Source organism: Onychomys torridus, chromosome 1 (genome assembly GCF_903995425.1).
Source record: "Onychomys torridus chromosome 1, mOncTor1.1, whole genome shotgun sequence".
In the NCBI taxonomy this organism is placed as follows: domain Eukaryota; kingdom Metazoa; phylum Chordata; class Mammalia; order Rodentia; family Cricetidae; genus Onychomys; species Onychomys torridus.
In genome coordinates this window covers 147,597,542-147,624,212 of record NC_050443.1, presented here as the reverse complement: position 1 = coordinate 147,624,212, position 26,671 = coordinate 147,597,542, and the positions used below count along the sequence as shown (strand labels likewise).

Sequence of the window (26,671 nt, the reverse complement as noted above, 5' to 3'; positions counted from 1 at the left end):
GCTGGGAATTGAATCTGGACCTCTGGAGGAGCGGTCAGTGCTCTTAAGCACTGAGCAATCTCTCCAGTCCCGCACTGTCTTTATACAGTGTCTCTCACTGAACCTGGAGCTCACTGTTTAGGCTAGACTGGCTGACCAGCAAACGCCTGGGATCTGTCTGTGTCGCCCCACCCAGCTCTGGGAGTTACAGGAACAATCTATCATGTCCAACTTTAATATGGGTGCTATAGAACTCAACTACAATCCCCAAACTTTCACAGCAAGCACTTCACCTACTGAGCCATCTTCCTACCTCCAAGACTTTTTTTGAAGCAGGGCCTTGTTAAATAGACCAGGCTGAACTCACTAAGTAGCCCATGCTGGCCTTGAAATTACAACCTTCTTACCTCGGTTTCTTGGGTGCTAAGATTATAGGCATGTGCCACCATACTCATCTTGAGACCTTTAAAATAATAAATGCTAGCTCTACATGTTAAAATAAGAAATAATATATATTGGCAGAAATTAATCTGATAACAGGGATACATATAGAAACAAAATAATATAGTATTTATGAGTCATGTTTAGTTATTGATTATTCTAAAGTTATAATTACAAGTTATATTTATTCTGTTCTTATTAAAAGTTTGGTAATAGAGTTGTCTTAAAAGAGAACAATAAGTAATGGGAACTATACTTCATATACATTTGTTAATAAGACAGGTTTTCAAAGAAACCTTAGTCATTAACTCTGTTTTCCCATATGCCAAATCTAAATTCTTTTATTTTTTATCAAAATCACTCCAGTGTGTTCCTCCCCCTCAAGCCATTACCAGAACTGTGACTCAGTCATATATTCCAGAGAAAACTAATCATCATTCCATAAACATTAACAGCATCCGTATAACAGGTATAAGGCAGGAATTGAACATACAAAAATGAACTGTGTATGGTGGTACATTCCTCTAGAATCCTAGCTACTCTGAAGTCTGAGGCAGAAGACTCAAGCCCACCTGGACTACATAGCAACTTCAAGGTCATTCTGAGCAACCAAATGATGCTGTCTCCAAAAAAAAGGGGGAAACAGTATTACAAATGAGTAACTTTAGGAATCTTAAATACAGTAGATGACACAAAAATGATATTGGAATTTATAATCCAACAAGTGTGGTTGTAATTAAGAACCAGAAAACAAAGCACAGAAGAGAGATGAAAAGTTATCAAGAGGCAAGTGGAGTAAAAACATCAAGAAAGGCTTCTGAAGTGATACACAAACTGAAGGTAATTTTGGCTTTATACTCCAAAAAGCAGTATAAAGTGCATAGGCATGTTGATTGCCTTCAAATGCTTCTGGAACTGTAACACATTCAGAGAAAAGAAAGGAAATAAGGAGTACAGCAGTTGCAGACAATATACATGTGTGTGTGTGTGTGTGTGTGTGTGTGTGTGTGTGTTTGCATATATATGTGTGTGTGTGTATATATATATGTATATATATGTGGTTGCATATAGCCTCATTGGACTAAGAAAGTTCTGGTTTATGTCTAATGTCCTAGCCTAATTATTAACAGTATACTTTCTCCTCAAAATGGCTCCATTTTGAGCCAGACATGGTGGCATACACCTTTAATCCCTGCATTTGGGAGACGGAGGCAAGCTGATCTCTGTGAGTTCCAGGATTACATAGAGGGATCCTGTCTTCAAAACAAACAAACAAAAAACCAAAACCAAAAACCAAAAAGGGTTCCAAATTGGAAAGAGGTAATGTAATTATTCAGTGTGTACACAGTCATATATGAGAGAAGTGTCTGAGTTCAGCTATGTGCTAATGAGGTATGTATGTGATAATCTCTCTAGGATTTTTGTTTCAACATTTATAGAATTAGGACAAGAAAACTGAGTTCATGAGAAGAATAAAAGCAATAATATTATGAAAGTACTTAGCAAATCCTAGGTATGTAAGGTTCAACGGTAAAGATTCCAGGCACACATCTTAACTGGGGTTTATAAAATCCAAAAACAAAAGTTTTCCAGTTGTTATGTTTCCTAACTAAATCTTTTTTTGTTTTGTTTTGTTTTGTTTTTTGTTTTTTTGAGACAGGGTTTCTCTGTGTAGCTTTGCGCCTTTCCTGGAACTCACTTGGTAGCCCAGGCTGGCCTCGAACTCACAGAGATCCACCTGGTCCTTCCTCCGAAGTGCTGGGATTAAAGGCATGTGCCATCACCACCCGGCCTAAATCTAATTTAATGTATGTAAAATGACCTGGAAGTTGTATTAAGGTACAGACTATTCCTCAGTGTTTGGAAAAGCAGCCTCAGCAAGGCAGCTACTTCTGCAGTGGCATGGATAACAGCGGACTCACAGTGACCCCATCCCAACCCCACCAAAAAGGAACAGCCTAGACAGAAAACCGTGGAAGAAGACTCTTCAAAATTGTGATAAAGATGCTGAGGGCTTCTGGGGTGGGGGTGGGGGACAAGGACTCAGTTTTCCTTAAGGGGCTGGCCACTGGGGATTTGACCATGCTCCAGTGAGCGCATGGGCTTGTTTATGTGTTGTTGTTTTTCTTTCTCCTCTTCTCTTTGCAGAGGGGAAGTCACAAGGGTGGGGGGACTGGGAAGTGAGTGAGATCAGGTGCAAAGTGTGAAATTCCCAAATAATCGATAAAAATACTATTTTGGGAAAAATTAATTTTTTAAAAGAAAAAAAAGCCTTAGATTCTGTATTTCTAATAAGCTTTAAAATGATGTTGACACCACCACCAATACATGGATTCAAGAGCATGCAGAAATAGTGGGCATAAAGACACATTTCACATGTATATTAGATATCCAAAATAAATACAAAAATGACAGAATGGGAAAAGATGAACTACATATATAAAAGGCAGCACAGACACAACAAACAACTAATTTACATGTCATTTAAGATATTATGGCCAAGAATTTCCCAAAGCTAAAGAAGAATATTAACCTACAAATTAAATGGACCCAGAGCAAAAGAAAAATAAAAACAACCTATAGGTGCATCAGAGTTAAACAGCTGAAAATGAACATCAGAACAGATCATTTTTCTCAAGTAGCAGGGGAAGAGTAAGCCAGAAATCAAAACATATCATATCCAAAGGCGGAATTTAAAACTCAACAGGTAGTTGTCCAGTAAAAGCACAACCTCTAAGTGTGGTGATCTAAGAATGCCTCTCATTGGCTTGTCCGTGTGGACGCCTGTGAAGGGTTAGGAAGTGTGGCCTTGTTAGAGAAGGCGTCACTGAGCGTGGCCTTTGAGCCCTTCACGCTCACTCCTGGCTTTCTTGTGGATCAGATGTAGCTCTCTGTACTGTTTCAGTGCCAGGCCTGCCTGCCTGCTGCCATGCTCCCCCGTCACGATGGTCTTATACTCTAACCCTCTGGAACTGGGAGCCCCCAAATTAAATGCTTTCTTTTATAAGTTGCCTTGATAGTGTTATGTCATGGCACCAGAAAAGTGACTAAGACACTAAGTCAATAAAGTGCTTAGACACACAGAACTGGAGGACTGGGAGACATTTCCAGATACACAGGAACTAAGAGGAGTTGTCACCAGCAGACATGCATCACAAAAAGTAGTAAAAGCAGTTCCTTAGGCTGAAAGAAAAGCACAATGCATTCAAGCACAAATACAGGAAAGATGGCAATAAAGGAAGTAACTATTTAAGTCAGCAATAATATAAATTCCTTGTGTTATTTAAGATGTACATAACAGTAAATGCTACCAATAATATACAGAATAAAAAAGAATGGTGTGACGCTATTGTAATGTTCTTGAGTTGTTTGGAAATGTTATACTATTATACAACTGTCAATAAGCCAAAAATGTCCCATAGAATAATCATTAAATAAATTATATAAAAGCTATATAAAATATCTAATACATGAGATCAAATAAAATAAATGAAAATTCTTGGTCAAAACAGTTAAGAAGGAACAGACATTAAAAACAGATGTAACAAATAACAAGATAATATGATTATATTAATAATTATCTTAAATGTAAACAAGATAATTAAAACACATAGTCTATCAATCTGGATTTTAAGATTTTGTGTTACTTTGATATAAGTTAAACTTTAAATATAAGGGCACAAATTGAAATTTAGGAGGAAATATGGGCTGGAGAGATGGCTCAGAGGTTAAGAGCATTGACTGCTCTTCCAGAGGTTCTGAGTTCAATTCCCAGCAACCACATGGTGGCTCACAACCATCTGTAATGAGATCTGGCCCTTCTTCTGTGTACATAATAAATAAATAAATCTAAAAAAAATCTTTTAAAAAAAAGGAGGAAATATTACATACTATGCTAACAAACATGAAAAGAAACCCAGTAAGTCAAAATTAAAGAAAAAAAAACTTCAAGAAAAATATTCATTGAGGAAAAAAAAAATACCAAGTGGGTTCAAGTCAACAGAAAAACTGATGAATGATAAGTGAAATTTATATATGGCTAATAAGATTACTTCAAATTGCATGAAGCAAAAATTGTTAGAAAAGCAGCAAATTTCAAAATCTCTCAGAGACTGACCAAAAACAAACAAACAAACAAACAAACAAACAAAAACCTCCACAAAACCCAAAATATAGAAATTTTAAGCCATGATTAACCTAAATTTAGTTTATATTTGAGAATAATATACCTGGTGAATACAGAACATAGAATTTTCAAATGTATGTGAAACATTAAAAAAAAAGTTATCGGGGTAGTGGTGGGGCACATTTTTAATCCAGCACTCAGGAGGCAGAGGCAGGAGATATCTGTGAGTCTGAGGCCAGTCCAGTCTATGGAGCGAGTTCCAGGACAGATAGAGCTGTTACACAGAGAAACTCTGTCTTGAAAAAAAAAAAATCAAAAACCAAAAACCAACCAAACAAACAAAAAGTTGGTCATCTGGGGCTAGAAGGAGAGTTGACCAGTTAAGAAGACTTTCTGCTCTTGTAGAAGACCTGGGGTTCAGTTTCCAGCGCCTGTATCAGGTGTCTCACAGTCATTTCTAACTCCCAGTCCTAGAGGATCTGACATCCTGCTGCAGCTTCCAAGGACATCAAGCACACACATGTGTATATATATACATATATACATGAACTTACACATACACATAAAATTTTAAAAAATAAATATTCAAGAACTTGGGGAGCTAAAGAGATGCTCAGTGGTTAAGAGCATTTACTGCCCTCTAAAAGATCCTAATTCAGTCCCTAGCTCCCACATGGAGGCTCACAGCCATCCTTAACTGCAGTCCCAGGAGATCCAGCACCCTCTGCTGCTTTCTGCAAGTACCAGGCATGCACATGGTACACATAAATACATGCAAGCAAAATACTAATATGTATATATAAATAAAATAGGTGACCATCTAAGTCATAAAGTTGTAGTGAATTTCAGAGAGCTGAAAATTTCCAAGTATCCACACTGGTCACGGAAAAAAAAATTAAAAATAAGCAATGGAAGAAAAATCAAATTTCCCCAATTGAAAAATGCCCAGATTTGGTTAGTCTAGCCAGCAGCCTGATCTGGGGGTCCTTTCGTCAGCAGCCTTGTACTGCTTTGGTTTCTGTATGAACTCTGGTTGTGTGAACTCAGTCCTCACACTTTTGCAGCTCATGCTTTACACACTGACCAATCCCATCCAGACCTTTTGATTGTTGTTGGTTTTTGTTGTAACTCCTAAGTTGCCCCGATTTTAAAGACAAATAAAAAAAAAAAACCAATAGTTATGTCAGTGGATATACAATGTATAGAGATATATATTAAGTAGAACATGAAGATGGAGAGACGGAGAACTATATGTAAACATGGCTTTCCTGTACTATTGAAGATAATTAATTCAAATAGATTATTATAAATTTAAAAGATTAACTCTAATCTGTAGTATAACTCCTAATAAAACTAAAAATATATGACAAAAGTTAGACTCAGAATTATATACCACAAAAAAATTAAGCACGGGAGGCAATAAAGAAAACACAATAACCAGGAATACACAGAGAAACTCTGTCTTGAAAAACAACAACAAATATATATATATATATATATGATAGAAAAGAATGAAATAGTAGAAATTAATACTTCCTATCACTATCTCAAATACAAATTCATACAACTATCCCATTAAAGGCAGAGATTTCTCAAAGGGATAAAAATACATGGCTTAACTACATGATATCCATAAGAGACTCATTCAAAATCTAAACATGCAAATAGGTTGAGAGGAGAAGAAAGATGGGGAAAAAAATCTACACAAATAGTAACCAAAAGGAAGCTGGCGAGGTTATATTAATACCAGGAAATAGGATTTAAAGTGAAAAATTAACAAAGACAAAACACAATATCATCATTAAAAGAAGACATCATAACCAAAAGATAGAACAAGTCTCACCACACTATGAACCAAAGCCTTAGAAGTAAAGGGGAAATAGACAACTCAATAGCAGTTGGAGAATTCAACACACCATCTCAATAATGGACAGGAAAACTACAAAGAACAATAAAGGCAAGACCTTAACCAACCCTACAAATCAACTAGCTATAACAGCCATATAAAAAGCTTTGCCCCCACACAGCAGAACACACATCTTTAAGTACATGTTTTAAAGTACACTCCAAATTTATACAGTCTCAAAACTACTATTAATAAATTCATAAAGTTAAAACCATCCAAAGTTATCTTCTCTGGCTACAATATAATAAGTATAACATTAAAAGAAAAATTTTACAAATGTGTTAGAATTAATCACTCAAGGCAGAATAGAGGCCATCCACTTCTGAGGTACTGAGAACGTGTTAAGCATTGTTAAACTCACTAGCTGTGTCAATGATAAGGCCTTTGAGTTCTTACTATAAACCTTCCCTCTCATGCTCATTTTCCTGTTAATGAGTAGATGTTGGAGAATAGGGCAATTTGACTCCCTAATTGGTAGCCGTCAGACTTTTTCTTCCTGCCCTGGTTGCCATTAACAACAAGCCAGACTGGACTACCCTTAGCCAACAGTAGCCATTCTGCCACTCCAACAGTGAGCACTCCATGGACTCCTTAAGAAAACCACACAACCGCTTGTTCCAGCTCTTGAAGTGGTCTCAGCCAACACTGTTTCAGAAGATTGTGTTGGACTTTTCCTATAATAAGCCCTGGTTCACTGAGGATGATCACACAACCATTCCCACCAGGCCAGAGCAAAACATTTCCCTTGGTGGCCTGACAAAGGACTACCATGCCTGGTACCTAAGGGACAGTGCTGTGATTGGTGTAAGTGCAAACCTTCGTTTACATGCCAGGTTTCTGTGATTGGTTCAAACACTCCTAGCTGTACCAAATGAGCCAGCTAAGAGACAGCATGCTGTCCTACTTCCTCTAGATTTCAACATTAGGCCCTTTCTTGCCTGTGGGTTGATCTGGTAATAGGAAGAAGTGACAAGGCAGCAGAGTAACAACGGCAAGGACACAGGGCAGCAGCTCACAGCTGGTGGATTCAGCTGAAAACACCAGCAGTGTAACCAAATGCAGAACAGCTGAAGAAGAGGCCGAAGGACAGCTCAAAAGAACAAACGCGGCAAAGGAGACAGCTGAACTATGAGCAAAAAGAATAGAGCCTGAGGCTCAAGAATCAACAAATTCTGTAAAGCGCCAGAGAAGAGGAACTCCAGGCCCACAATACTGGGAGCCTTCTGGAGACCTGTCAAACCTTTAGGACAAGGGTCTCAGATACCCCAAGCCTCAAAGTTGTAATACTGGCCACTGTCAAGGGTGAGGAATCCCAATACCTATGCCTGTCTGGGACCTGCAACTCTAGTTGCTGCTAAAGGCTAAGAAACACCAAATTCCTATGAGCACATAAGAGCTGCAACATTTGTAGAGCTAAGAACCCATTATATGGGCTACACAGAGCTGTAATGCTATGAGCAGTGGTTCTCAACCTGTTTGGGGGTCATATAGTAGGAGTTTCCCCACAGTACTGCAGCTGGCTTGTATTCCAGAGTGTCAGCCCAGGCTTTGAACTGCCTTTTGTGATGTTACCTTTCGCGCTGACACCTTTTGTGTGAAGTGGTTTTGGTCTGCGGAAATTGACTTGCTAAGGTGTAAATTGTGTAACAATAAAAAAGGTCTTTTTCGAAGCAATGTCAGTCAGTTCACCAGAAACTAGTTCCACTGCTGCTGCAAAGCCAAAATTCATCCTGGAATGACCCTATTTCTTCCACAGACCTGTGTAAAACCAAATACCAACAGGCTTGCAGGTCAGATATCCTGCATATCAGATATTTACATTACGATTCATAAAAGTAGCAAAATTATAGTTATGAAGTAGCAATGAAATAATTTTATGGTTGGGGGTCACTACAACATGAAGAACTGTATTAAAGGGTTGCAGCATTAGGAAGGTTGAGAACCACTGATGTAGAGGGTGTAACCTGTATTGCTCCCAACTGCCTGATGCTCCCCTCTTGTTTCCAAAGAATTTATATTTTAGGCTAATGACTAATACCTGAGAGACTTGGGAGCACTCACCCTAAATGGGATGTCTCTATCACATCCCTCCTCTCAAGGTTCAGGTATCTATGAGGAAGAGGAGGTGGAAATTTTAAGAGCCAGAGATGGTTGATCTTTCCAACAGTGTTTTCCAGATACAAAAGGACTGATGCGCACAGAAACGAACTCTCAGAGACTGTGACTGTACAAGTTGAAACTAGACCATATCCCAGCACAGAGAGAAGGACTGTGAAGTTGGGAGAAGTTGGAGGAGGGGAAAGAATATGATTAAAATATGTTGTGTAAAGTTTTTAATTAAATTAGATAATTTTGTAAAATAAAATTGTAACATGAAAAAGAAAAAAGGTAGCAATGTTCCCCCAATGGATCTATATATGCAATGTAATCACTACTGAAATCTCAGCTATCCTTTATGTAGAAATGATAAGTTAATCACAAAATTCATGGGAAAAAACAAAGGGACTAAAATAATCTTTTAATCTTATAAAAGAACAACAAAGTTTAACAACTCCTACTTCCTGTTTACAAAATGTGTGGCCGGGCTAAAGACAGCTCAGTGATAGGAGCACCTGAGTTGCATAGGAGAGACACTAGGTTCAATCTCCAACACTGCAAATAATAAGCAGTACCTTATTGCCACAGTGATCCCAGAGTGGGGCAATGGCATCAGAGTAACGAACATTTAACCACACTGCATTTCAACAAAGTAAAACAAGGTTTTGTTGGACTTAAAGCGCGCGGACGTGTGTGTGTGTGTGTGTGTGTGTGTGTGTGTGTGTGTATGCGCGCTTTAAGTCCAAAACAGGGTATCATTACATAGCTCTGGCACTACGTGAACTCACAGATCCTTCTGCTTCTGCCTGCCAAGTGCTGGGAATAAAGGCATACACCACTAAACACAGTTAAAGCATATTTTCATAGAATACTTATAAATTTAAACTAAAAAATGAATATTTTAATGATTTTATTATGTAGTCTTTGTATCTCTTCTTTTTTTTAGATTAAAAAAAAAAAATTGAGCCGGGCGGTGGTGGTACACACCTTTATTCCCAGCACTCGGGAGGCAGAGGCAGGCAGATCTCTGTGAGTTCCAGGCCAGCCTAGGCTACAAAGTGAGTTCCAGGAAAGGTGCAAAACTACGCAGAGAAACCCTGTCTTGAAAAACAAAACAAAACAAAATTATGTATGCATGAGTGTTTTGCCTTCATGTATGTTTGTGTACCACCAAGTGTGCCTGGTGCTCTTGGAGGTCAGAAAGGGCAATGGATTACCAGGAACTGGAATTACGGGTTGCTATGGGTGTTAGGAACCAAACCTAGGTCCTCTGCAAGGGCAACAAGTGTTCTTAACCACCGAGCCCTCTCTTCAGCTCAATATGCTTATTTTTAAATTATCAGCATTATTAGTAACTTTTGGTGGATGGGTGGGTATTAAACATGAAAAGGGGAAGCAACCTACCCCCTCTAAAACAAAGCTATGAGAAAAGTATAAAACATTCTATTAACTTACCTTTATGTCAAGAAAGAAAAAAGGGTTCATCAAAGACAAAAGGTTTCATCTTTGAGATGGCCTATGTAATCTAGCTTTATAACTATATAATTCTTTTCTTCTTCATTGTTCTACCACTCCCAGTCTCCACTCAGTTAATGGAACTCTACCTATAACATTACTGAAGTAGAACAGGTTTTGCTACACACTTTATCCTTATTCACTGGCATCTAAAATTAAAAGTGCTATAGATAAAATAGACTAGGAGGAGTTACATTTTAGGTACTTATGCCTTTCATATATAGCCTGACCCTGATAAATAATAATTATCAGTGATACTGAACAGGCTGAGCATTTTATCTCATCTTTAATATGGACTGAGGTAAAACTGTCACCAAAATGAAATACAAAATTTTCATATTTAAATTTGTGTTTATAAATGTGCATGTATGAGTGTTGCCAGGGCTCAACTCAGGGCCTTAGAGTTCTGCCGCTGGGTGGCAGCCCCAGCCTTATTTTAAAAAAAAACTTAAACTAGTTTAAAAGTTAGGAACACAGCTATTTTGAAATCCCTAACATAACTCTTCTTAGAGAGTTGAAGAGATGTTTCATGGCTAAGAGCATTTATTTCACAGGCACAGGAGTTGAGTTCAAATTCCCAGAACTCATACAAAAAGCTGGAGTGGCTGTGTGCTTGCTTATAACCCCACCTCTGTGGGGAATGGAAATGGGAAGATCAGTGGGGTTTGCTGGACACCATCTAGTTCCAGGCTCAGTGAAAATTGGGATTTTCTCTACATTTGATGGTTACTCTGACCTATACTAATCAGCTAACCTCATTTATATTTTAACTAAGTTAATAAATTATTGTTACTGTTACATAATATCAATACATATAAACAAATTAGTGTTACCTTTTTTTTTGGAACTGAGGATCAAACCCAGGGCCTTGTGCTTGCTAGGCAAGTGCTCGCTCTACCACTGAACTAAGTCCCCACCCTAGTGCTACCATTTTTATGACTACTATTAGATACTTAACTTACTTTTAGCAGTACAATCATACTACTATTACTTAGAAGTAAAACATCAACTGATCTTTTTATTAAATATTTAATTTAAAAACCGTAATTTTTCTTCAATCTTCTCCGTAGTCTTGTAAAATTTATCAGTTCTATAATTTATAGGCCATAAAAACATAAATTGTTGTGGTAGTTGGAAAAGAATGGTTCCTATAGGCTCACAGATTTGATGCTAGATCACCAGCGTGGCACTATTTGACAGGATCAGGAGGTGTGACTTAGTGGAAGAAGTGTGTCACTGGAGAGTGGACTTTGAGGTTTAAAATGCCCATGCCAGGCCCAGAGCTCCTTCTTCCTGCAGATGTGGATGTAGAACTCTTAGCTACTTCTCCAGCACCATGTCTGTCTGCATGCTGCCATGCTTCCCTCCATGACATCTTGATGACAATGGACTAAACCTCTGAAACTCTAAGCAAGCCCTAATTAAATGCTTTCCTTCAAAAGAGTTGCTGTGGTCATGGTGTCTCTTCACAGCAACAGAACACTGACTAAGACAACAGTTTCAGAGCTTCAAGATAAAAGTGATTTCAAGGCACACTAAAACAACAACAACAACACACACACACACATACACACACACACACACATGAGAGAGAGGTGGGGGAATTGTATATATGGAGATGAGAGAGAACTTCAGGAGTAGAAAAAAATGATGCCTATTGCTGTAAAATATTTAATCAAGAATTCTATCCAGCTGTTGGAGAGATGGTTTAGCAATTAAGAGTGTTGACTGCTCCTGAAGAGGACCTGGGGGGCAGCTCACAACCATCTGTAACTCACACCCTCTTCTGGCCTCCACAGGCACCAGGCACACAAATGGTACACAGACATATATGCAGGCAAAATATACATATACACAAAATAAAGATAAATAAATGAGAACTTTACCCAAATATATATTCTAGCAAACTGATAATCTACTCCCACATGTGCTCAGGATGTAGTTTCAGGATTTACATATGAAGCTGGAGATGATAGCTCATATCTGTAATCCCAGAATTTGAGAGACTGAGACAACAGGCAGGTTCGAGGCCAGACTGGGCTATATAATAGTCAGCTCCAGACCAGTTTGGGCTACAGAGCAAACCCTGTGTCACTTAAAAAGAAGACTGACTTGGAGATATCCCATGACAAGATTCTTTAGTCACCTACTATGGTCTCAAAACTTTTACAGGCTTCAATTTGTTTTGACATCTATTCTATGGCAATCACTTCAAATTCTAGAATGTTATTGTAATTGTTATGCATGTGAAAACACAGCTAATAGCCATAATAAATTACAGATGCAAATTGTATTAGAGTAACAAAAGTAAAATAACTCATAAATAAGAAAAGTTGATTTTTAATACCTACCACAAGCTTTAGAAGCAGCCACACAAATTTCTTCAGCAACATACTCTCCAACTGGAAACTTCAGATAGTCTCCTTCAGCTTTCCCAAGAGAATGGTACAGATAGACTTGAAGGACTGGATCTATCTGCTTCACAGAGTTAGCATTTCCAGGAACATTGCCATTCTGATGTACAGGAGATGTGGAGGTTGCCTCCATTTCTGTCATTGTAAGGCAAGCCATTCCCATCCAGAGTCTATTTCAGAACCTCGGCCTGTAGAGAAAACAATAAAGTTACCCCCAACGGTGATCTGAGTAAAGCTATCCCTCGTGTACAAGGAAGTCTTATTGAGCCATGCCTGTCAACGTGACCCACTGACTAAGCACTGAGAGCACAGCACAAGACACCAGAGCTTCAAGAGGACAGTCATCAACTTCCAGCTGTACATCTAACAGGGGATAGAAACGTGGAGCACTAACTAAACAAAGAAGAGCTAGGGAGGGCTCAGCCATAAGAGGACGTACTGCTCTTCCAGGGGACCCAGTTTGATTCCTAGCACCCATGTCACAGTGGTTCACAGTCCTCTCAACTCCAGTTCCAAGGGCTCCAACACCCTCTTCTGCCCTCTGCAGACAAGCATGCATGAGGTGCATGTACACACACACACACACACACACACACACACACACAGAGAGAGAGAGAGAGAGACAGAGACAGAGACAGAGACAGAGAGACAGAGAGAAAGGCAAGCACATATACACATGAAATAAATAATCTTTTTAAAAGGCATTAGAACCAGTTACAGACAACAGAAGATTTCACACATAGAAGCATTACTTACTACATGAATTATCCTGAGAATTGCTTTAGTGGAGGGAAAACAACATTTCAGATGGGAGAGATCTTTATTTAAAAACTGATTTTGAAAACTTCATTGGATTTAGATGTAGTCCAAGGAAGTGCACTGTAGTGAAGAGTGGACCAGTACACTCTGAGCTCAATATTTCATCGAGCTAAATTAAAACAGTAAGAAGTTATACCCCGTGGGAAGAGTGCAAACACAGATGATATCTGCAACAGGACGGCTAGCATTTCCTCCTCCTCTGAAAGAGAAACTCAATTTGTTGGGCATTGCTGTGTGCCCAACAAAACACTACTTCCTTACTAACAGAGAGCTAGGTGAGTCAGTGTCAGAAACAAGATTAAAGAAGTTCCCTGGGAGCTCTGTAAGACCTGTCCTAGCAGCGTGGTCTCTATGTTTCCCTCTGCCTTCTTCCTACCTGAATTAGCAGTGTGGTCTCTATGTTTCCCTCTGCCTTCTTCCTACCTGAATTAGCAGTGTGGTCTCTATGCTTCCCTCTGCCTTCTTCCTACCTGAATTAGCAGTGTGGTCTCTATACTTGCTTCCCTCTGCCTTCTTCCTACCTGAATTAGCAGTGTGGTCTCTATGCTTCCCTCTGCCTTCTTCCTACCTGAAATTGCGCAAGAGTTTTTGGACTGAGTACTCACCTCAAAACCATGAGGCAACCATGAAAGAAAGGCCAAGAGATAACATACTTGGACATGATTAGCAGCTGAATCAGTGTCAGGAACCATCTACCTCCCACCAGACATCTAGTTACTTACAACAAATACAACCCTGGCTGATATAGTACAAAGTTAAAGAAAGAAGCAAAGGCCAGACCAAAGAATTTAAACTTTATACTGCAAACAACAAATTAGAAAGGTAAAGTAATGAGGCTAGACAGCTGCTGCTGCCCAACAGTATGAGTAGATAATGAGAGGTAATATACACAAGACTTAATGCTACCCAGTGACTAACTGAATGTGGAGGAAGCCAGGGGAGTGAAAGACAGTGTACAGAGTTCAAGCTTAGGAGATCTGTAAAACCATTAACATAAACAAGGATGTTGCCCTTGATAATGGAAGATGAAAAAATAAGTACTGTTTTCCACATTTTCATTTTTCATTTACATTGTAGTTAGACAATTATACCAGAATCTAGCTGGCAACTAAAATGTGAGATGGCCTATTTGGAATATTTCACGAATGGGGTTAAAAACTTGAGAACCTTCCCAATATATGTTATCATGGACATAAGGGAAATACTGGTTATAACAGCAAACAATAAACCAGGAGTGGTGGTGCATAGAGGCAGGAGGAAGACCACACAGTGAAAGTTTATTAGAAAAAACAAAATAATTAAATAACGGAAGATAAATGCAACAAAACCTTAAAGCAAGTGCTATGCACAAAGCACTGCTCTAAGGACTACAGTTAAAGAGAGAATAGCTACTAAGAGAATACCAAGCCTGGTCTTAAGGGGAGTTCCAGAACGCAGAAGACTCCCTCTCCCTCTGAATATGAATTATAATTTGGGCATGGTGCACACCTTTAATCCCAGCATTTGGGAGGCAGAGGCAGGCAGATCTTTGCAAGTTCAAAGCCATCCTGATCTATATATTGAGTTTCCAGGACAGCCAGACCTACGCAGTGAGACCTTGTCTCAAAAAAAATAATAATAATAATTATAATTTGAAACATATTTCTATATACAATTATAAGTACTTAATTACTAAAGGAAAAATCAGAACTAGTCTCTAGTTATAAAAATATATACCTCATGAAACTGTCAGTGTATAAAATAAACAACAAAAAAACCCAATTGGCAATTGTTGGAACAGATACAAAGGTGTAAGTTTTCTGAAGATTATCTTTGAGTAAATATGCAAAACCTTAAAAGAATTTAAATTTGTTCAAATTTATATGATTTAAAAAATATTTTTGTAACAGGCTGGAGAGATGGCTCAGAGGTTAAGAGCACTGACTGCTCTTCCAGAGGTCCTGAGTTCAATTCCCACCAACCACATGGTGGCTCACAACCATCTGTAATGAGATCTGATGCCCTCTTCTGGCCTGCAGTCATACATGCTGTATACATAATAGATAAATAAAAAAATATTTTTGTAATTTGTTATGTAGTCTTTGTTAGTTCTGCAAGTCAATTAAACACAGCAAAAGTGGTTCTATAAAGGAAGTTAACAATAAGTGCTTACATAAAGATAAAAAGGAAGGTCTCAAACAAACTAGCATTGCTTCTCAGGAATGAGAAAAAAAAGAACTATTTAAGCTCAAAGTGGGGAGGAGGAAGGAAATAGTTAAGAGCAGACAAAAATAAATGAAACAAATTTAAAAACAATGGAAAATGTAACAAAGCTAAGAGTTGGTTTTTGAACAGATACAAACAAGGTCAATTAAAGTAGACTGTTAGTACTAAAGAGTAACTTTGCTAAATACATCTGTTTGTGCTCACATTGTTTGTGAACACATGACTTCCTTCTGGACTAATTTCTTCGTGCTGAAATGTGTCTTTTAGTAGTCTTTTGCTCGGGCACATTAAAGACCTCACTGCACTGCTCTCCCATGGCTGTCAACACAGTCATGGAGTCTGTAATCATCCCAGTGTCTGGTCTTTCCATCTAGCAATGTAAGACTGGGTTCTGTTCAGTGCAGCAAGGTTTGCCAGTTTCTTGGCAATAGTGTTAGCTTATTTTTACTTATCATGATAAAAACTTCCGGTATGCTATTAATCAACAGCTTCATGTCCCTACTTTCTATTCTAGGCAAGTTTAAGCAACCAGGCATTCCAAAGCTGCCGTTTTGTCACTCACTCCGATTTCTATTAGCACACCTCTTCGTCTTCTACAGGAACCTCTCAAGGACTTCCACATCTCTCAGCTGCTCTTGCTTATGGTGACAGGACTGTGACAGTGAGGGACAGAAAATGAGCAGGAGGCACAAAAGGCCACCAGGATGTTAGCACTGCTCTGCACTCCTGAGACAACTAGTAACTGATACCGATGTGTTTGTTCTGGACATCTGCCAGGCTGTACACTTAACTAAAGGTTCATTTTAAAACCTTTTAAAGCCAGTTGTGGTATCTCATGCTTATGATCTTAGCACTTAAGAAGCAGAGGCAGGAGGACCAACACGAGTCTAAGGTCAGCTTAGGCTACCTGTTGAATTCCTAGCCACTGCGGCCACATAGGAAAACATCTCAAAAAAACGACAACAACAACAACAACAAAACAAACAAAAGAAAAACAACTTTTTTTTTTAACCTGGAGTAAAGTGAATTGTTTTAAATTTTAAAATGGCCATCTTTCTTGAAATGTGTTTTGCAGGCACCTTAATCCTTAACATATCCCAACCCCCTCACTCACTCCCACACACACACACACACACACACACACACACTCTCTCTCTCTCTCTCTCTCTCTCTCTCTCTCTCTCTCACTCACTCACTTACTCACAGTGTGCACATACTGTCTTCATTTTTCCCTAACAATTTGTAGTAAGTCTCAATATAGCCTACCTGGCTATCTATATACAGAAACAGTTCTGGTAATACCAAGTTTCTGCCTGAAGAGGTATGATGCAGACCCAGTCAAAACAAAATAAGATTCTTAGCTTCATCTTAGAATCTGAAAACCTGCACCACCTCTTCCTCCTAAGCCTGTAACTCACCTAATGCTACAGCATCTGGAGAGAGGTTCACTGAGAGGGGAGAGATGGCTAATGGTAAATTAACTGCAGTCCATGTTACACGGTCAGGACAAAGCCCCAAGTCTCCATACAAGGAAGCCAGCAAGGCGCTCTCACGGCTTGTGTTTGTAGTATGAAGGTATGTTCAGCTTGGCTTTTTTATTTTCAATGCTGAGGATTAAACAGAGGGCCTCATACATGCTAGGTAAGTGCTCTACCACGGATTTTTATATTCCCAATCCTTTTTGAAAATACTTTAAAATTCTTTCTGAGACAGGGTCTCATAGGTTAGTCAGACTAGCCTTGTAGATGCTCTGTAGCCTAAATGGAACTTGCTTCAGCCTCTCTAGTAGCTAGTAGCACAGGCCTGTACTACCACACCTGGCAATCAACCTATTTTTTTTCTTTCTTGTCTGTTTTGTTCTTGTTTTTCTGTTTTTTGCTGTTTTTCTTTTTTGTTTGTTTATTTGTTTTTTTGAGACAGGATTCTCTGTGTAACAGCTAAGACTGTCTTGGAACTCACTCTATAGACCAGGCTGGCCTTGAACTCACAGAGATCTGCCTGCCTCTGCCTCCCATTGCTGGGATTAAAGGCATGCACCCTTGCACTGCCATCACCTGGCTTAATCAACCTATTTTCATCCATATTTTACATATGTTTATATTTACTTTTTTGATTCAATTATGCATTTATAACAGAAAAAAAGTGTTAAGTGAAGCATACCATTTTAAACACACATGTATACATAATGTAAAACTCCACAAGCACTCACTCAGTAAATGTTTGTTTCATGAAAATGAATTTGGATTTTTTAAAACGTACTGTTTTTCTACAGGAAATAATCAAAACCGTAAGTGACTTAAACTGGTCTTTTCTGTGAATGAAACATACTCATACACCCAATCGATGATTACACCGCAGCTGGTGCCACTGCATTGATTCATGCTGAGTTAGTTTCATCTCACAGCGCTTTTGTAACATCTGTACACACATCAGCGCAATGTAAAAGACATCCCAGCACTGTTAGTTTAACCTTCTTGAATGGCTTTTGAGGATCCTTTCTCCTAGTTAGAAACCCTACAGAAACTAACACACACACACACACACACAAACACTACCAGACACACTGCATCTCCACTTCCAAAGTCTCAACAAAGCAAACAAACCCCCAAACAGTCAAATTATCAAGAAAATAAGTAAATACTTTGGTGCATTCACTCTACAGAAAATATGTTCCTCAGCTGTTCAAATAACTTATAGCTTTTGTGTAACAAAATAAATATTAAAAATAGAATAGTAAGTTGTAGAAAACTGTAAGCTTTAAGATAATCATTTTATATAAGCTGAGCAAAACTGAATAGTTCATTAAGCACATGCACATACATTAAACAAAAAGAAAATTAAAAGCAAAAGTAAACTCAAAATACGTTAGCAGGAGATGGGTAGCTGTAAGTTACCGCAATTTCTCTAGTTCTTGAAATGCAAAGAGTTTCAAGTGCTTAATTCTGAACTTGCATCAAAGTTATTTCTGATCTACATTTACAGAATTTCTCCTCATATAAAATGAAATGCACAATGTAGCCATGGTCTGAACCATGCTGATACACTCAAACCCTCTAGAAATCATCATCTCCACACAGTTCTTAGGCTCCTTCTCGTCCATCCCTGCCCCTACCCAGCAGCCATCAGTTCTGACTTCTCAGAGGTTTATGTTTGTTCACTGGTCTTCTTTCATCACTAGACTGAAAGTTTCTGGAAGGTGAGAAGCATGATGTCTCATTAATTATTTCTTTCCTAGTCCCTGGCACCAAAATGATGTCAAATAAATGAATATTAAATGGGAGTTATAATGAATTTTAATTATGTATATACATACACACATACATGAAAAAGCCTCAAATACAATCATTTTAAAATCTAGCATTATCCAAATTTACTCCTACACTTTAGAATTCTAAAACACTTGACTTTTCAAACAAATGACAATGAGAAAATAACATAATAGATTGGCAAAAGTATTAACCTAGAGTCCAAGAGAACTAAAAATTACTTTAATCCATTCTTATTACAAACTATGTTTGATAAGGGATTCTTACCATCCTTGTTTCTGTAATTAATAAATCTACAATGTCCCTCTCAACACCTAAAAGCCTATAATTTCCATCTAGTTAGTGTACAACCTAACACTAAATTCTTGACTAAAGTGCAGCAAAGGAGACAAGAGAAGAATGGTCATGATTATTAAAGCAGAGAAAGCTGTTAGACATTTCATACACAATTAAAACATGAACTAGACCTTTACAGGAAAAAGCATTTGAAGAGACATGGCTCAGAGTTAAAAGAGTGTCCTACTCTTCCAGACAACCCAAGATTGATTTCTACCCGCCCTGCCTGGTGCATCATGACTGCCTGGAAGTCCAGCTTCAAGAGATCTATTGCCTTCTTATGGCCTTCCCAGGTACTTGTATTACTGTAGCACGCGCGCATGTGCGCACATGCGTGCACAACACACACACACTACAAAGATTGGGGAAAAGAGAATTTAGCCAACAAAAAGTACAGCATGATTCACAGGGACCAGTGTATAAAAAACATAGAATGTGCAGAACATGTGGAAAATACAGGTTTCAAAACAGAATTAAAAGCTAGTTAAATGATCAGCTTATGATTTTCATGTCTCCAGTTGCCTAGAATTAAACCACCTGAAAACACTATAGTAGAGATATAAAAAGCATTTAGTGTTTCTACACTAACTTGCCAATATGTGTGTGTTGCAATCAGGAACACATACCATTTTTAATCCAACAAACCTTCTTCTGTTTCACAAACAAAATAACACAAAAACAAAAATACTACTTTTGAATTATAAAAATTAAATGTGTTACTTTCTCAAGAAAATATATTTTAAGAGAGAATTTAAAAAGACAGATGGCTCTTTCAATAAGTTTTGCTCTAAACTAAGTGAATGAAAAGAACAGCAGTAACTCACTGAGAATGTGGTATTAGGTAAAAATGTACATCGAGAATTTTCATATTTTAGTTTATATGCCAAATTCAGCCAGTTGCTCTTTTTGCAAACAAACCTTTACTGGAACACAGCATGCCAGTTATTTATGTACTACCTATGACTGCTTCTGCATTACAAAGGCACCACTTGTAGAGTGGCAAAAGAGACAACCTTGCCAACACAATTTAAAAACTATCTGGCCTTTAAGAGAAAAACTTTGCCAACCTAGCTGAAATCAGTGATTCTCAAAGTATAGTGGTCCCTGGATCAAAATCACTGTCTCACCCAGAAACATGTAAGAAATGCAAATGTAAGGGTTCCTCTCCAGACCTACCAAAACAAACTCCGGAGACAGAACCCAACAAAATGTATTTCAATAAGTTCTGTATGTAATTCTAAGAACCACTGGATTAAGGGACAGTTCTCCAGTAGCTGGAAAGAAATGAGGACCCACCTAAAATCTGTCTTGAAATCCAATAAAGGCCTAAGAAAGCCTCAAGGAGGCTGTCAGAAAAGACAACCTGACTGAGGAAAAATGCCACTGAACACTAGGAAAGATTACTCTGAGGTAATACTAGCAAGTCTCACCTATAGCGACACGGACAATACAAACGTAAGGCGACTGTTCTATGAAATTGTGGGAAACTGCAGAGGGCTCAACAAAGTATTATTAAAGTAAGACAGGGAGAGGCCTGGTTGCCATGGCAGCAGGGAAGCAATCAGAGAAGCTGGCATCTCAGCATCTCTCCTCCATCCATTAGTGCATGATCTCCTGCAATCCAAAGACTGGTAACAAAGGCTTTAACACAAAAGCCTTCGAGGGACATTCAAGATCCAAATTATAGCAGTAGTACAAAATAATAGTTTTCATTTGGGACCAAAAGATTATTAAAAACACTGTGGCAAGAGACCTGTGCAGAATAAAATAAAAGCTTTGAAATGACTAGTGACGAGTACACAAGAGGAATAATTATAATGTGAGAACCTAGCAGAAGTCATACAGGCATTATTACTACAATAAGCCACTGGGAATTGCTACTTGCTTTGAATCAAAAATTCTATTAGAAACGCCGACTGAAATCAAATGAACATGTTCCCAAACTATCTTCATTTGGGAACTCCTGAAAGTTAGCAATTTCTTCATGACATTTCTAAGCCAAGGAAATACTACAGTGGGCTCAAACAACTTAGCATTAATATTCTCAGGATTTAGTGTGGCGTGGTGCACCGACAAATCCTCAGACCTCAGTATCACCCTAAGCACTGCCACCCTGTCACTTCTTGTTCTGCACTAACTGTCTCACACTAAAAGCTGCTTTTCACATAGTAAATCCAGCTTTACAAAGACACACCACTGTAGAAATGGATGGAGCTTTCTAACTCTGAAAATACCCCCAGTGATTGGCGGAAGCCTGAGCTCCCTGGTACTCTAGGCACCTGGCACACAGTTTGGGAAACTGAGAACTAAATGAAGGAGCCTAAAAAGGGAAAACAATGTGATGGAGGAGGAGCAAAGGAGAATTCTTTGCAGTCATCCGCAAGAGGGCAGCACAATGGAGCTTAGGCGGCAAACCGTCCATATGCAGGCTGTAAATACACTAGCAAGCAGTTTCTCCTTACTCTAAGGAAGAAATGCCTCTGGCAAACCACCTATGCACTGCCCAGCTAGGAACCTCCTTTATCTGTCCCGCTATGAGCAGCTAAGACTTCCGAGAAATGCCCAAACCATTTACTACTTTGCATGCATTTTACCAATCCTCACACAATCGTCTACGGCAATAAATTGTAAATCATCTAAGAAAATAAATTTTAATACAGCTGTTAAATGCACAGAACACCATTATTCCAAACTAAGTCTACACACTCAGACCTAACTGAAAAACCAATGGTCTTTCTATTTTGCCAGAAAAGGATCTCATCTTTGAAGAATAACCTATCTGGGTGAAGTAAAGAAAAACATCATGTTTGCTTTCCATAGTCAAGGCACCTTCAAATCACTAAGAAAAAGGCACCAAAAGAAACAAATGAGCCGGGTGGTGGTTAGCAGCTGCCCACACCTTTAATCCCAGCACTGGGGAAGCAGAGACAGGCAGAGCTCTGAGTTAGAGACCAGCCTGGTCTATATGAACGAATTCCATAACACTCCGTAAAAGCAAAAATAAACACAAGTGCTATCTAGCCAACACATACTGCAGCTTTCCTGTACAGGTAAATGCCTTGTTTTTTATTAAGTACTCTTATGATAAGTCCTGGTCACATCCAGTCTACAGATGTATCACTCGCAAGCAAATTCACATACAACCAAATGATCCTAACACTTGGAATGGACAGTAAACAGGTGAAGAACGTGGAGAAAGAGAACCAAAAATTGATGATTCACTTTCAAATCTGCTGGGAATTGTATCCGAATATTTGCAGTAAGCGTACACAGCTCACTTGTACAAACCTATTATGAAACCAAAAGCAACCTCCGACTCCCTTATTCCTTCTTCGGTTTCCCTTCTCTCCCTCCACATTTTTCCTCCCTCCGTGACACATTCAGCTGCTCCTACCCTTTCATTCAGAGGAGTTTTCCCTGACAGATTAATGACCGGAAAGCAGACTGTGTACATTCAACCGACACAGCAAGCTTAGGCAGGTGAATACAGGAAGCACTCAATGTGGCAGCAGAAACCCAGCAAAAGCAACCAATGTGTTCCCTCAAAAGGTATTTCTTATTACTTGGAAATTAAGACTCGGGCTACCTAAAGAGAAAGGGGCGATTTGTTTTCTCTGCAAAGCCACACTGTAAAACCAACAAAGAATGCTTCTTAAAGGATCCAAGAGACACAATAAATACCAACCAATTATTCTCCCACAGCAACAGGGAAAGTTCAGCACTGCCATTTTCGGAGTAAGCAACAATTAGCCCTGATGTTCTACATAAGCATCCAGCCTCCCTAGCAGGCAGGCACTGGCTCTCAGATCGCAGACACCCTTGCCTTTAACTGCAGCGACCACACAGCCCCGAGCTCGTACACCCACCGTCGCGGGAGGGAAAGGAAGGGCCTCTTCTGCTGAGGAGGAAAAACCAGTTCACATCTTGTTCCCGTCGCCTGCTTCTGGAACCTAAAAACAGAAGCAGCAGTCACTACCTCGGAAACCCAGGGCAAATAGATGCTCTTTTCTTCCCTTCCCTGCGCTGTCTAAATGCCTCGAAAAATATACAGAAGGATAAGGAAGAGAGGGTTCGAGGGCACACGGGGATGCATACATTTATCAACAGCCCGACACTCCTTCCTAGGCTGCTGGAAACCCGCTCTGAAGTTCCCTGCCAGTAGCAAGGGCGAAGCGGGGGGCAGCGGAAGGGATCGCAGGGAGAACCGCCGCCCCTCCACCCCCAGGCAGCAGCAGCCAGGGACTGCACCCACCGGCGACACGGATCGGACCACACAGGAGCGCCCGGAGGCGGGCAAGGGGCTGCTGCTCCTCCGCGACGCGTCGGGCGAGCCGAGGTCTAGGGAGCCCCCCGGGCCGGGTGCGGGGACCGGCGGCCGCCAGGCTGGGCCCTCAGGGGCCCTCCCGCGCGGGCTCGACCCGCACTCACATCCCGCAGCGGCGGTCACGGCAGTCGCCTGCCGCCCTCGCCCCGACCGGCACCTCCGGACCCGGGGCCGCGGCCGAGGCGCCGACGCCGCGCGAGCTCGCCCAGAGCCGGGGCCCGCCCAGCCTGTCAGCGCGGCGGGAGGCCGTCGACGGCCGCGGCTGCCCGCTTTCTGCTCTCCCTCAGCTTCCTGCAGCCCACGCCACGCCCACCGCGCGCGGCCGCCGAGCCCGTCCCCGCCCTCCCGGAGGCCGCACGCCCCCTCGGCTCGGGCTCGCTCGCGACGCCGGCTCCGTCGCCCCTGCGCGGCGGGCGCTGCCTCGGGCGGGCGGCCTAGCGCGGCGGACCGGGGCGCCGGCGGCGAGCCAGGCGCGGGCTGGGAGGCGGGGGCGGGGGCGGGGGCCGACACGCTCCACTGCGCCTGCGCCGCCCGCGGGGGGCCGTTCCTCCGGGCTGAGCCGGGGCGGGGAGGCGGGCCGGAGCTGCGGGCTCCCGGGAAGCGGAGGCGCGCGTGGAGATTCCCGGGGCAGCCCCCGGACTGAGCGCGCGGGGAGGAGGAGGAGGAGAGGGCCGGGTGCGGGCTGGCGCTGCCTTAGGCGTGCACGCGGCCTCCGCTGGCCGAGAAGGCGGCCGGGAGTGAGTCAGCCCGGCCGGGAAGGCCCCGGTGCGCCCGGGCTGCTAGAGTAGGCGGCCGCTGCTGCCTCCGCGGAGACTGTCCTCCTCTCCCGATCTCGCCGCACCCTTTGTGCTGTGGCTTCCACGTGCGTGCAGCGCCCTGCCAGAAGCGCTCGGCCCGAGGGACGTGCCACCGTGGACCGGGCACTGAGCCCCGAGCGCTTGACTTCGGTCAGCCACGACTTCTGGGAAGGGGAGGAGGTGGAAGGGGAAGAAATGGCTCGCTCGCCGGGTCCCCAAGAGCCACGTTCATTCATTCAAGAATTTACTGACCGCCTGCGAGGCCACCAGGCTCCCAAGCATTGGAGACTAAAGCACCCTCCATTCTGTGTCCCGCTGAAGCTCGCAGTCTCGTAGGAGCCACTTAAAATATGCGTTAAATCTTCACTGCGCCGGATGTGTGATTGCCAGTCACGTGTACGCGCACACACACACACACACACACACACACACACACACACAGAGAGAGAGAGAGAGAGAGAGAGAGAGAGAGAGAGAGAGAGAGAGAGAGAGAAGTGAGTAGAGATGTTATTTTTGGGATGACCAGGAAAGACCTCCCAGTGTGACATTTGAGCAGAAATTTGAAGGATGTGAGAATGGCCCAGTCGTGGAACTATCTGGTTTCAAGTAAGGAACTAGCCGATGACAAGGATTCTGAGAAGGGAATGTGTTTGGCACTTTTAAGGACCGTGGAAGAACTGTCTATGGAAGACAGTGGGGAAAGGGACCAGTAGCAAGAGGACAAAGAAGCAGCTAGGACCGTTCTGCACAGGACCTTTATTAACTCTTAGCCTGGGTCTGTCAACCAGGATGAAGCCTTCATGACGCCCACTTCACCTTACATCCACGATACTGTCTGTCACTCAAAACTTACATCTAGTGGTTTATTTTCTTTTTCCTTTTGGTTTTTGAGTCAGGGTCTCACTATGTAGTACTTGCTGGCCTCGAACTCAACAGAATCCTCTGTCCTCTGGGGAATGCTGGGGCTAAAGATGTGCACCACCACACCATGCATGGTTTCTTTAAGTAAATGTCACCAAAGCAAAAAGATGAGGTAGGCAAGGAAAGATAGATGACTGTCGATAAGCTTATGGGATTCAAGTCCTCTATCAACCCACACAGAAAAATTAAGTAGCTTGTTTGTCCTCGTTTGAGAAAACCGCTCTCGGTAAAGCAGGACTGAGCTGGCACTAGATTTGAATATTGAGTTCTTTTTACTCTGTGTACTAGAGAGCTTTCCAGCTCTTGGTATGATTCCTCGTAGTGGCATGGCTAGAGATTTGCTCACTTGATAATCAGTTCACAAACTTCCCCCCCATTCTCTGATAACGATAAGGAGAGTTCCGAGGAACTGGACAAAATCTTTTATGACATTCAAACACCGTGGAGAAACAAATATGAGGTAGATGATAAGACATTTAGACTTAGACCTTTTTGCATGGCTGGATTCAAAAGTAAAAATTAATAGCTGGTTTTCCCGCAATGGCACTGGAACAAGATTCTGTCCTTTCACTGTGGTAGAGCATGGTAGCAGAGCTGTACTCCACACTCAAACAGTATCAAGACTAAATCCATTGTGCGAGATCAGCCCCTGAGTTCTCTGTCTTTTCAGTTCTTAGTAGTTGTGCTATAAAGCCAAGAGAGAGGCTGAGACAAGAAGATTCTGAGTTCAAGGCCAGCTTGAGCTACATAGCAAGACTTTTGTTTCAAATAAACAAAGCAAGCCTAGGTTGAAAAATCCATAACCAAGGGTTCCCAGCACCCACGTAGTAGCTCACAAACATCGGTAACTTGGGATCCTCTGGAACTGAATCTAAGACCTGCTTCTGGCCTCCTTGAATATCAGGCATACACACAGTGCACATACATCCAGGGAAAACACTCATACACATAAAATAAATAAATCTAAGAAAGAAGTTTTGCAATAGAATCCAGGTGGCCCAGATTTCAATCAAGGCTTTTACCAAGACAGTCATTTCAATTTTCTAAGCTTCCTGTTCATTCATATAATGAAGAATATGCTTTTCTCATCAGAATATGAGGATTGAGTATAATAGCATCATCATACTTAAAGAGACATTTTGAAGATTGGATGGAGAGTATTTTAAAACCCTGAAGCACAGCTATTAAATACCTGTTGTGGCCATGGAAGGGCCAGTTTACAGACACCATCGAGCTGGGAAGCCTACAAAGCACTACATTCTATCAGTAATCCCGAATCTTTTGTCCCAATTGGACCGCAAGGAACTGAAGAGCAGGCTATGCTAAAAGCAGAGTTGGAATGGAGACAGATGCGGGGATCTGCATTCTTACTGTATTTTTTTCATTTTTAAACAGAATACAAAGTAATAGATTTCATTCCTTTTTATAGATATGTGTCATCACTTTCTTCTGATTCATTTTCTCCTCACACTGTCCTCTCTCAGCCCCCTCAGCCCCTTCTACCCAGTCCTTTTTTCCTCCTCTT

At 41.0% G+C, this 26,671-nt stretch overlaps 1 protein-coding gene across 1 annotated transcript in view; it reads right to left on the bottom strand.

Annotated features, from left to right (window-relative positions):
• Nucleotides 1-23,673, bottom strand: part of Jak2 (Janus kinase 2) — a 78,242-nt gene extending 54,569 nt beyond the window's left edge. The window contains exons 1-3 of the mRNA XM_036208925.1: nt 23,357-23,673; nt 22,971-23,054; nt 12,416-12,666 (exon numbers count right to left, since the gene is read on the bottom strand). Of these exons, the coding sequence (XP_036064818.1) occupies nt 12,416-12,641 (226 nt within the window). The 5' untranslated portion in view covers nt 12,642-12,666; nt 22,971-23,054; nt 23,357-23,673. The remainder of the gene's footprint in view (nt 1-12,415; nt 12,667-22,970; nt 23,055-23,356) is intronic.
• Between the last annotated feature and the right edge of the window lie 2,998 nt (nt 23,674-26,671).